The 12,869-nt window shown below is 38.8% G+C and overlaps 1 protein-coding gene across 2 annotated transcripts; it reads left to right on the forward strand.

Annotated features, from left to right (window-relative positions):
• Positions 1-1,148: 1,148 nt before the first annotated feature.
• On the forward strand, positions 1,149-12,126 carry hnrnpl2 (heterogeneous nuclear ribonucleoprotein L2). Of its 2 annotated transcripts, XM_077207652.1 has the most exons (14): positions 1,149-1,278; positions 1,833-1,951; positions 2,047-2,284; positions 2,382-2,467; positions 2,733-2,829; positions 3,414-3,486; positions 7,446-7,478; positions 8,235-8,303; positions 8,537-8,799; positions 8,886-9,007; positions 9,943-10,144; positions 10,229-10,286; positions 10,448-10,552; positions 11,531-12,126. In XM_077207652.1, the coding sequence occupies exons 1-14, from the start codon at positions 1,192-1,194 to the stop codon at positions 11,587-11,589; spliced, it is 1,611 nt and encodes a 536-aa protein (XP_077063767.1). In that variant the 5' UTR covers positions 1,149-1,191; the 3' UTR covers positions 11,590-12,126. The 2 variants fall into 2 exon arrangements, with proteins under 2 accessions (XP_077063767.1, XP_077063768.1); XM_077207653.1 differs by lacking the exons at positions 7,446-7,478; positions 8,235-8,303 and having other exon boundaries at positions 1,151-1,278.
• Positions 12,127-12,869: the final 743 nt, after the last annotated feature.

The following is a 12,869-nucleotide window of genomic DNA, read 5'->3' on the forward strand; positions in this document are numbered from 1 at the left end:
TGTTTTAGTGTTTATCACGGAGTCGTTGTTATTCGTCACTACACTTCTGTTCTGTGTTCTAGCCTGTTTCTTGTTTTGTTTATTGTGTTTGGATTGCTAAAATGGACTTTGAACCCTGCCTGGATGACTATGAATTGGATTGCCCTAATAATAAATATGCTGCATTTGGATCTTCCTGTTGTGGTGCACGTGACAATTCTAGGTTATTGCGTGTGGAAGTTTTTTGTCCAATAATTAGAATCTCTGTTTTTTCAGAATTTAGTAGTAGGAAATTACTTGTCATCCAATTTTTTATATCAGCTATGCATTCCGTTAATTTTGTGAATTGGTAAGTTTTGTTAGGTTTTGAGGAAATAGCTGAGTATCATCAGCATAACAGTGAAAACTAATTCCATGTTGCCTAATGATATCTCCTAACGGTAGCATATACAGAGTGAACAGCAGCGGTCCTAGTACTGAGCCTTGTGGTACGCCATACTGAACTTTTGATCGATAAGACATCTCTTCATTTACTGCTACAAACTGATAACGGTCAGATAAGTATGACCGTCTTCAATGTCCTTTAAATTTGGCATAGGCTATATTTTATATTTTCAACTACAAAAAAATTAATAAATAACAGAATCAAAATGAATTCACTGTGTTTAATTATTGACATAAAAGTAGGCATAAAATGAACAAACGACGCTGGTCATGTGTGTGATGCGTGTGACGTACAAATTTAAAGGACATAAACTCATTTGGTTTTCATTTTCTATATTTACATTTATTTAGTACAGTGGTGTGCCCATTGTGTGGAACTGAGTAAGCACATTTGAAATTAAACTGGATCTCGATTTTTTTTGGGGGGAAAGGCCGTGATCTCGAGAAATAAACTTTTTTAAGAGTCAATTTATGTCAGAGTTAGATTACAAGAAAACTAACTCGTGAACGACATTAAAAATATAACAAAACACAGCCTTTTATTTGAGGGCTTCCGTATCAGAAGCTGAACGAGTGAATACTATTAGTGCCCAATCATGGACCTTTGCTTTGTGGTACACTGTTTTCATTGGATTACAGTGGTGATTGACAGATCCTTTGACCAGTAATATTCACGGTTCTTGTCCGGAGGGCGTCTCCCTCGCCTGTCCCATTTTCTGTAGTTTTCGTCCATTTCATATTGTTGCGCGTGAATCGTAACGGGACAACATGGCGACGCAGACGGCCCGCTACTACAGTGAAGGTGGCAGAGCAACTAAACGCCAAAAAACGGAAAGCGAGGGAGGAATGGCGACCGTAAGACAAATCTTTTCTTACATACTATCAGATTTTTTATTAGAGATTTTATATGATATAGCTTTAGTTAACTAGCTGGCTGAAATAGCGCTAGTTAGCGAACCAGCTAACCAAACAATTGAGCTACAGCATGCTGGATGTTTGCACCGAACGCATTACAAAAACACACATATGACTAAAAGAAATGATTAAGAAGGAAATGTTTGCGTCATTCGTGTGAAATATTTATTTTTCACGCCACACATTGACGCATATATAATACATATATTAACACTGTTAGTTTTCTGAATGAATGGATTCTGTTGCGTGTAAACCGTAATCATAGATGTACGATGCATACGCTGTTAATCACAATGAGTTGATAAATATTTTGCATCTTCACAACGTACTCGACGGGTTAATACATATTCATTAGAGAATGTGCTCAATTTGTAACGTTACACGCTAAAGATCTTATACGCATAATGCAAAATGTGAATAATATAATTTTGTCTAAAGTTATGTTTGTGGATAATGGGATGATTTGGAATAATGTGATGATTTGTATTTTATAGGAAGGATATGATGACCCACATAAGACCCTCCCGTCTCTTGTGGTGCATGTCCGAGGTTTAGTGGACGGGGTTTTGGAGGCGGACATCGTTGAAGCCCTGCAAGAGTTTGGAACCATCAGGTAACTTCCCGGCTACATCTACGTAGGTTGTGCCATACCTTAATTTTACCGGTTGTGAAATGCATTGAGGATCATCCATCTCCATCTCTCTGCAGTTATGTTGTACTCATGCCCAAGAAGCGTCAAGCCCTGGTTGAATATGAGGATATGAATGGGTCTTGCAATGCTGTTACTTACGCCAACGACAACCAGATCTACATCGCCGGACATCCTGCGTTCGTAAACTACTCTACCAGTCAGAAGATATCCAGGCCGGGTGACCCTGATGACTCCCGCAGTGTTAATAATGTTTTGCTTTTCACGATCATGAACCCCATTTATCCCATTACCACGGTAATACCCACAGCCACAAGGCAGGATTAGTAATGATTTTATTATAGAAATGTGTTTTTTAACAATTCTCACTAATATTTTTGTCATTTTTTTTTAGGATGTTCTGTATACTATTTGCAACAACTGTGGTCCTGTTCAAAGAATCGTCATCTTCAGGAAGAATGGTGTCCAGGCCATGGTGGAATATCCTTTACAGTTTCAGAATGAATTTTAAAGCTGTTTGTGTTTATGAATCATTGTGCACTTTTCATCTTGTCATTTGAGTCCTTTTCCCATTCTTTCTTGTACGATGTGTGTATTAGGAAAGCCTTAAAAACATTGTTGGGAAGTTTCTTTTCAAGCCAATTATCTGAAACTATAGTTTGTTGCCTTCCAAGAATGCTTTAAATAATGACTTCTGTAGTCATGGCACACAAGATTTCCTCTGTATTTCTTTAATTCCTCACACATTTGATTCCGTTCAGAGCGCCCAAAGGGCCAAGGCCTCGCTCAATGGGGCTGATATATACTCCGGCTGTTGCACACTAAAGATCGAGTATGCCAAGGTGAGGTTCATCTAAATTCACTGTGTGATAATGTTAAAACTATTCTATCGTCATTTTTCAGACGGTTTTGATGATATCAGATATGCATGAATGGCTTAAAAATGTGGTATTAGTGGAACCATCATTTGTAGCCTTCAAAATCTTGAAAGCAAGAAGTTATAAAGTTAAACTCAAGTTTAATTTTAAAAGTTTAGATTGTGAAGGAATGGTTGTGTGGGAGCATGAAAAATAATTTTCAAACATGAATTGGCACCTCAGTTTAAATTCATAGAAAGTCTTTGGGATGTTCTGGAGGAGACTTCTGGACTCTTGCATTGACAATACAAGATCTTGACCAAACATTGATGCACCTCTTAACATCACTTTTTATTTCCATCAAGAGGTGCATACATTTTTGGTCAAGATCCTGAAAAATGTCCATGATGTTTCTTCCTACATGGTTGTTTAAGAAATGAAAAGCTACACACTCCATCAATTAGAGTTAAAGAACTGAATATACCCAATATCCGCTATCTCTACTCAAGCATGGCCATAGGTTATGGTAGAAAGATAATTTTACTATAATAATTATTTTTTTCTCTTAGCCAACACGCCTTAATGTGTTCAAGAACGACCAGGACACATGGGACTACACCAATCCGAACCTGAGCAGCCAAGGTACCGTTTACCCTACATCTGCTCTGACATTTCTCAGCGCTCTTACTGCCACTGTGGGGGAAATAAATGGGTGGGATAATTGGGGCATCTTACAACCGCAGCAACGAATCCGCTGTTTCATCCCCTGTGCTGAGAGTTAGGCATACGTCTATATAGGCCAACATCTACACCGCATGTTGTGTATGTTTTCCTGACTCTCTGAGGGCGAAGTAAAAAGCCGTATCTGTGTGATCTTGCTAAGGCTTCCTCCGAATTGTTGTCCTTCTGATATCTCACAAGCTTCCTTTTCCAGCAAAGCCCGTCACATGTCAGTAATGTGAGGGGCAAGTGGCTTTCTGGGTAAGCACCATGTAGATGGATTATCAGTCGGTCTACTCGTACACATTATATGGTCAACATGAAACTATGATTGAAACCCATTTTACCTTTCTAGGTGGAATGAAATTCAAGAAAAAAATGGCGGGGAACTTGATTTTGTTCATTGTAAATGTATTGAATTTAAAAAAAGGTAATAAGGATTGGTGACATTGCTCAAAATGCTAAGTCATTTTGTTGTTCTTCAGAATAACATCTATTAATTAATTGTTCACCAAAAGAGTAGTAACGTGTTAAAAATAAATGGGCACAAATCTGATTTCACGTTGACTGTTAGGACTAAAACTATTACATGATTTTGGCTGATGGTATTCATAGCCACCAATAGTGTACCCAGAGAAATTCCTGTCACAAATTGCAATTCAACGAACCAAATGCCTTTGAAAGCAATGTTCTTTGGTGCTCACGCCGGCCATTTGCTCCTCACATTCACGCGGTACATTTAGAGACCAACACGAAAGCACAGAACTTTCCAGAATATCAAGTGCGACAACAGAACACTCAGTACATCTGGACATGGGGGACATTTCCTAGATTTCACTGAAGACACAAGTGCCACAGACTTCCAACACTGTTACCAGTCAACAAACCACAACTGCTTCCTATACCTGCGAGAACATTTCTCCAGAAGGACAAACACTCATTTTACTCTCGTGAAACTGCAAGACATCCTGACAAATCACGCACCATTTAGCACTCATCACCTCCTACAGAAATGACACTGCCAACGAAGACATTCTTCCCATTGTACGGCAGTACACATTGATGGATTTGGGGTTGTTGGTACAAATAGTTATGGCTCCCACACCCATTCAACTTTCTCCCGTTGTTTCTTACGGGGTCAAGAACAAGACACACTCCACTGTGACACATCCACCTTATCAAGGGTTATCACTGCTAACAAGGGATGTTTTTGACACGCATCCTCAAGTGACACCACGACACAATTCAAACAGACCTCTTCTCTTCATTCATGTCAGACTGTTGATGTCCACAGACAAACAGCCTTCTCTGAACCTGTCTGTCTTTCTCTGGGCCTCGTCGTCTTTCTCTCACCGTGCCGATCATTACAACACAAAACCCACACCTACAAATCGACATGCCAGTCTCTTCACTCGTCAACAGCTGATGACACTAAACCACTCGAGACACCGAAGACACTGCAGACAACATTCCTACAAGCAGACGCACTGACATGCAGACACGTCAAGTGTTTTTACTCAGTTAAGCACTGAAATTCTGCCCTGGAGGCTGGTGTTTCAAATGCACTCTCTACCTCTAGTCCTTCCCTTTCACGATTCCTCCTCTCTCTTTCTGTCAATATGTGACATTTTTTCCCTTTTTTTCAGTCGTATGACTACTGTGTAACACCCTCCGTATGATGCAGGTTGGCTTTGTGTCTCTAGTGGAAGCACCAGTCATTCTGAATTGAGCATAAATTGCTCCAGCTTTTCGACCTCCATAAGAAGACAGACATTGAAATGTGAATATGGAACAAATGCTGGCATCAGTGGAGCTTTGAAACCCACCTGAAACAATGAAGAGTGCTTGGGAAATCAGTGGAATGGACTGGTGGGGGGAAGAAATGGAAAGTTCTTATGTGCGCAATGGAGGAAGACTCTCAACGGTGGCTAATTTACGGCATGTTCTACTTGCCCCATCCTTCAACCCCCAACCCTTACGTTTGTACTGTAAGTAACCCCAAGCTTCTATTGTCTTGGAGTGATACGCTCATAGTCTGTTTCATGGGGATGTGTGACCAAATGTTTGACTAACTTGACCTTTTCCTTTTCAGTTTAGCGTTTTTTTCTCATTGGGCTGCAAATGTAGTTCAGCAAAGTGCATTAAAATGCATTTCTGGGTTGGGTTGTGCTTTAGTGAGCAACATTATCATACTTGTGATCCTCTTGAGGATCCCCTGTTTCACAGACTAAGAAATAGTCCCACCATTCAATGTGTTTACACCAAATACAAGATGGCCGCTCTGGGGTGCTTTTTTCCAAAGCCAACTGTGTTCGCAAGTGCTGTTGCTACAGAGTTCAATGGAACATGTGACCATAGTTGGCTAATCATGTTTTTGGGGAAACGCACCCCTGTATGGGCTCTTTAAACTAGGGGTCCACCAATTCGATATGCAGTATTGGTATCCGCTTCGAATTTTTTTTCCGTTTTTTGTCGGATCGGTTATCGATCATCCAATAGTGTGTACTCACGGTTGTTACTGTTAAGCTCCACAAAAGGCAAAAAAACATTTAAAGCATCATAAGTTTTGGGCGCTATATTCCAAGTCTTCTGAAGTCCTTTCGAAAGCTTAATGTGGGCATCACACATATGTCGTTACATTAAATAGTTCACGGTACGCAGAGTAAGAAGTTTGAGATGCAATTGGAACGGTTGACAAAAGCAAAATCACTGAGAATATATTGACTGATATTTTGATTTTTTTTGGGCGAATTAATATTTTAGAGGGGCTAAAGCCTCTGTAAAACAGGTCTAGCAACATCCCTGGTAATTAGTGGATTGTGTTTAACACCTAAAAGATCAGTCATCAGTTCCACACACACTCAGGCATAGATATTCTACAGTGAGCATTTGACTGGAATTGGTATCGATCGATATTCAGTATTTTGGGAATCGGATCGGTTTGGAAAAATTTTTTTATTGGTGTGTCCCTACTTTAACCTGAAGTATACTTCTGTTTTTATGCGTTCGAATGGTATTTGAACAGAGCGCAGCAATTTTGTCATCAGCATAGTGCTGTACGTGCGTACCGTAATTTTACTAACAGCGTGTGCTCTATGCTCAGTTCGCAATTTTTTTTCATCTAAGTTGGTCCACAAGGTGACAACACTGAAGAAACCAACATGAAGCGGCAACAACTACTTGTCTCATTTCGAAGGCTGCGCCCTCCGGATATTGCGTTTGTTGGCCACATACGTCATTGAGGAGCCTCATTTTAGAAAAGTAGCCATTACATTCCAAAGTATTAGAGAAATTACAGTAATTTTTCCCTCAAGAGGAATAACTAAATTTTGTGAAGGTTACTTTTCTGGATTGAGACATAAGGCGCATACAGCCGACACATGCGACCTCTAGAGGCACAGCATTAGAAATGAGATGTGCTTATGCGAGGGGCTTCAAAGATACCCAGAACTATAGTTTAAATGAGTGCAATGACATTTTTATCTGTTTTAACCTCTGGAGAGAAACGGTGCAGACATTGGACAAAGATGAAACTCTCAAGTGCAGATGTTGACCATCTGTGTTCGTGCACGGTGCCAAATAGAGTATCCTTTGTAACGCTGTGTGTTCAGCTGAACGCATACGCCAAGCGTCAAAACTGAAGTATACTTTGGGCTTTAAATCACTGGTTGAGGGAAGAGAGAACTAGATTGCTGCTTAGGTACATCATTTTATTCGCTATTTATTTATTATTTTCAAAGTGTTGAATCTTTTGTGATAAGCAAAGCAAATAAAGGCATGGTGCCCTACACATTAAGTTCCTGAATAGAGTAAGAACTCTGTAATGTAATTGTTCATAAATGTCAGTGAGATTGATGTTTGCACTGTGTGTACCTGAACAGGTGCAGATGCTGATGGCAATGGGGGCAATCAAGGTGTGTGTCTGCAGTAGACAGTCTGTCCTCCCCACCCACACACACACACACACTCCAAAACATACGACATACCACACCACATGGGCACGGCGAGTTCTTCGCTCAGTCTTTATTTTGTAGTGTATAATAAAACAACAGTTTATTAGCCAGCTGACTGTTTGTGAGTAGTAATAAATAGGTCATTTTTAATGGGTGAATCTCATGAAACCTGTTAAAATGTAAAATTTCACCCTAAAAGAACTTTAAATGAAAAAAATGAATGTCATTCTCATTAATATTTACTATTGTGGCAATTCTAATGACCGTGATGCAAGAAAATGCCAAAATGTAAAACAACTTCATGGTAGTATTTTTGTTGGTTTTAAAGTGGAGACATTACAATATTTGTATACTTTAATGTAGTAAAAAAAACTTGTTGCAGTAGAAAAAGCGACAAAAATACTTGGTTACATTGATACATGATATACCATACAAAATGTAATGATTTAAAATAGACAGACTTCATTTTCTTTACGAATGTTCGAATGTACGAAAGTCTATTTTAAGAAATATTTTTTATAAAATTCACCCTTATTTTCAACCAACACCATTGTTTTTAATGCTTTGTTCCTGTCTCTGGTGATCTTAAAGCACACGCCAGTCACATTAACATTACAAAGTCAGTGTCCTGTCCTGTCGCCTCTCAGCGAACTCATCTTTCACTCTCTCTCTGCCCCTCCCTCTCTCCTTTCTTGGTCTTTTTATCTCGCCTCTCAGATATGAACGCCAATCCCAACAAGCGCCAGAGGCAGCCGGCTCTTCTTGGAGACCACCCTCCAGAGTATGGTAAGGCTTGCGGGGTACACGTGTTTACACATTTAACCCATTTGCTCGCAAACGGGGGACTGGATGTTAAAACGACAACAAATTGGGTCGCGTTTATCACAGTGGCAGCAAGATGGTGCTGTGTTGACGTTAAAAACTTTAATTTAAGTGAAGGGTGTGGATAATGTTTGTTTACTCCAAAGCTGCCCACAACCCCCACGCCACATGTCTATTTGTCGTTTGTGGATCCTCAGGAGGTGGTTATCACGGATACCAAGAAGAGAGCTATGGCACTCCCTTTGAAGGGCGCCGGATGGGGCCGCCCATGGGTGGCGGTCCAAGGCGTGGTGGGACCAGTCAGCGTTACGGTGGACAGTACGGTCCCCCGCCTCCGCCTCCAGGAGAATATGGTGCACACGCAGACTCACCAGTGATCATGGTCTACGGCCTGGATCCCATTAAAATAAACGCGGACAGGGTCTTCAACATCTTCTGCCTGTATGGAAATGTGGAACGGGTACGTACAACAGCAATACGCGAGTCAGACACTGCCAAAATGCAAACGGGTTTATTTGAAAGCCCATTTTTCTCTTCTGAATGTAGGTGAAGTTCATGAAGAGCAAGCCTGGAGCTGCCATGGTGGAGATGGGAGACTGCTATGCCGTGGATCGTGCCATCTCACATCTCAACAACAACTTCCTGTTCAATCAGAAGCTCAACGTATGGTATGTTTCGGCTGCAGATTTATTTTTTTATTTTGCAATAATGGTAGGTGGATCTTACATGATCCATTACATATTTTGCATAAAAAATGAACCCTAATCGGATGAACCGGTTTGAATATTTTTGACATTTTAGATTTTTATTTAATCATTAAAGGCATTTTACAATTATGGTGTTAAAATACTTATTTATACTGAGAATATTTTTTACATTATGGTAATAAGTTATTAAAGGGAAAATGTTCTTGATTGTCACAATAATTATTTGTCCTAAGTCTTCATTAAGTAAACTGCTAAATCTTTTTTCATTATTATTATTATTTCATCTGATTATGGAGTAAAATATGACCAACACTACCTTTCAAAAGTTTAGGGTCTGTAAGATTTTTTAAAAATGTTTTTGATAGAAATATCTTATACTCACCAAGGCTGCATTTATTGCATCACAATAAAATGGGTTATGTAGTATAATATTTTTACACTTTAAAATAACTATTTTTGATCTTCATAGATTAAATGCATTTTAATGCACCCTTGTTAAATGTATTAATTTCATTAAACAAATAAAATAAAGTACTGACCCTGAGTTTTGAACAGTAGTGGATCCAGTTCCATCATGAAACTCAAGATGGTCCTTTACATGCAATCACATAATTACCCTAAGGCTCAAGCTGATTGGCCTCTGTAGATCCTGCAGCCAATGAGATTGCTTACTCAACATTTAATTATTCTGTTACAGTGTTTGCTGTAATCTAGTCGTGTAGCGTGATAACTTCCAGCTCCAACTGCCTAGATCTGCTATGGGATTCATGTGTCTACATGCTTTCTGCTGCGTGTCTGTGTGTATCCAATGGCAGTAGCAAGTCCATACTTGCTCTCAGCATCAGGTTGCATAATTTAGTAATTCAATGTTTCATCTGTTTGTTTCTCTGTGTCAGTGTGTCTAAGCAGCAGGCCATCATGCCCGGTCAGTCGTACGAGTTAGAGGACGGGTCCAGCAGCTTCAAGGACTTTCACGGGAGCAGAAACAACCGCTTCACTTCTCCAGAGCAGGCGGCGAAGAACCGCATTCAGCACCCCAGCAACGTCCTCCACTTTTTCAACGCCGCACCTGAGGCTTCACCAGAGTCCTTCACCAGGGTCAGTTCATCACACCAGAGAATATCAAGACCTTTCATTCACCGTTATTTGATTTCTAAATGTAGTACCTTCATCTCTTTTCAGATCTGTGAAGAACTGGGTGTAAAGAATCCTTCCAATGTCAAACTTTTTGCAGCCAAAGGTGTGTACTAGAAAAATCGAGCCGTCTTTGCGTTGTAAATAATAGCATAGAAAGACAAACTCTACATCAACTAATTTAGAGTGCAGCCTTTGTGTCAGTTTTGTATGGGAATCTACACACCTCTGTTGTTATGGTGTCTCTAATGCCTCTTTATTGAATAGGTTCCACATCAGAAAGGAGTTCATCAGGGCTTCTGGAGTGGGAGTCTGTTAATGATGCCATGGAAGCCCTTGCTATGATGAACCATCACCAGATGAAGAACCCCAGTAAGTGATCTCATCATTTGTGGTCGACTGATTTAAAAAAATAAAAATGTGGGTGTCCGATGCTGATATCTTAGAGAGCAGGGTGGCCGATGACAAAATGTATAGTACCACACAAATTAAAAGATAGTAGAAACACATGCATAACAATTGCTTAAATTAAGTTTATATTTTACATATTTTCTAAATTTGAACATTAACTATGCAAAAAATAAATGTAACAATGGCTATATCCAAGGCAGCTTCTTTATTCTGTAATCCTATCAATGTATTTTTCACAAATAAATAATTAGTGAAAGTGATGTGAACGATTGAGCTGCATGATTAATCGCTTTCTTTTAATTAAAAGATCTCGTTCATTCATTCAAAATGATTTTAAAAATCATTCAAATTAGATCTTTTTAAAATAGTCCGCAGCAATTAACATTTTGTCAGAACCTCCTGCAAATGAGCTTGTTTAATTTAGTTAATCTATTCAGTATTGTGATCTGTGTTTTAAACAAAATAAATTGTTAATTTCAATTAATCTAAAATCATGCAGCTCTACTTTTTCATACAGTTTACTTTATTTAAAAGTTCTGTCTAACAATTTATTAAAAAAATTATTGTTAAACCGAGAACTAATAAAGATGAAGAATAGTAGCAAAGACAATCAAGCTCTGACGTTCTCAGCGCTGTCATAATAAGTCACATATCCAACACATCGGCCAAAAAAAAAAATGTATCGGCCAATGGCGTTAATTAAAAAATGCCACATATCGCCCTTGGAGATGCATATATCAGTTGAATTTGCTATATTATGGGCACCTTTGATGGAAGTGACATTTGGCTATTAGAAACGGCAATTTCAGAATGTATTGCTCCACCAAACTCAGTAAAAACCTTAAAAGAGAACTTATTTTGTTCTCACTTGGTTCACACCCTTTTCCAATGGCCAGTCTCTAATGTGTACTCATCCTGTTTCTTTTTTTCTCTGCACAGGTGGCCCGTACCCATATACACTTAAGCTGTGCTTCTCTACCGCACAGCACGCAAACTGAGTCCCAGTATCATCGCTCATCCATCACTTCACTTCCCTGCTACTTTATTGTCCTTTATGGCTCATTTGTGCGATTGGGTGAGCAGACGTGTTGAGTTAACCTTATGTTGATTGAGCCGCAGCACAAGCTGAGTGTGAAACTGACTGAACTCACTGTTTTTAATGGAAGAGGAGAGTTTAAACGCTTTTGTACCAGTATTTGGGTTTTGTTACCGTTTTTGGTTCTTTTTTTATTGCTTACCATGATCGACTGTTAGCTCTGTGCTCAGCTACTCACTTTTAGAAATGTCACCCTGTAAAGAAGATTGGATTTTTTTTTGATTGTAAAATAAAAAGTGATAATGGGTCTTTGTGTTGATTGCTTTTACAAGGGAACAATTGTGACTCATGTTTTAAAATGTTTTGCAGCAGTTCAACCTTTCTCTTTCTTTATTTTTTTTCAAAAAGCTGCCTGCATGTTACTGCCTAGTGTATATTTGCGATCTGGACAATAAAATGTAATCGATTTAATAAAGAAATTTAATCTGCGTATTCAAAATTGGATCGCTGCCACTTGCTGTTAATTGCAGATCAGGTTTGCACATGCATTTACAGGGTTTCGTCAGTCATTAGACTTTGGATTAGACACAAACTCATGGAAATGTAACAAAATGTTAAGAAGTCACTGAAATTTTCTGATTATCTTGTGCATGGAGGTCCAGAAAACCAAATCATCCACTGGGTTACTTTGAAATTAAAGGAAGGTCATGCAAGTTGATTGGAAACAATAAGAAACGCTGATGTGATCAATCATATGAAGTCTTATCTAGCCTTATTACTTGGTGAATAGTTTATTTAGCAAAACTTAATACTGTAATAGACTAATGTTTACTTAAAAGAGCATAATGAATTAAATTCACACGTCCATGGAAGGTACGCTGACTGTCCTGACCTCTAGAAACGGGGATTTCATTGAAATTATAATGTAGAGGAATGTAGGCTAGTGCTACTGTAATTAATAGTTTCATAATGTATACTACCAAGCTTTGCCCGTTTGTTGAATCTAAATTGTGACACCTGTAGTCACAGTTAAGTAAAAGGATGAAACAGAATAGATAATGTTACTAAAAAATAATTTTATATACTTTGTCAATTTGGCTTCTCAAAATTGAATAAACACAATTCACGCTAATACGTCTACTTATTTTGTTTTCAAAATATTGAATGAATAAAACTGTTATACAAAAAATACGCTTTATTCGTAGCCTGTAAAAAAAGGATTTATGACAGTGACAGACCAGT

This window comes from Siphateles boraxobius, unplaced genomic scaffold (assembly GCF_051911475.1).
Source record: "Siphateles boraxobius isolate OS27281-9 unplaced genomic scaffold, OSU_SipBor_1 6, whole genome shotgun sequence".
NCBI lineage: Eukaryota > Metazoa > Chordata > Actinopteri > Cypriniformes > Leuciscidae > Siphateles > Siphateles boraxobius.

Coding starts and splice junctions, on each gene's coding strand:
- hnrnpl2 (XM_077207652.1), top strand. CDS start 1,192: ATGGCGACGCAGACGGCCCGCTACTACAGTGAAGGTGGCAGAGCAACT. Junction 1,952..2,046: donor CAAGAGTTTGGAACCATCAG/GTAACTTCCCGG, acceptor ATCTCTCTGCAG/TTATGTTGTACTCATGCCCA. Junction 9,008..9,942: donor AATCAGAAGCTCAACGTATG/GTATGTTTCGGC, acceptor TCTCTGTGTCAG/TGTGTCTAAGCAGCAGGCCA.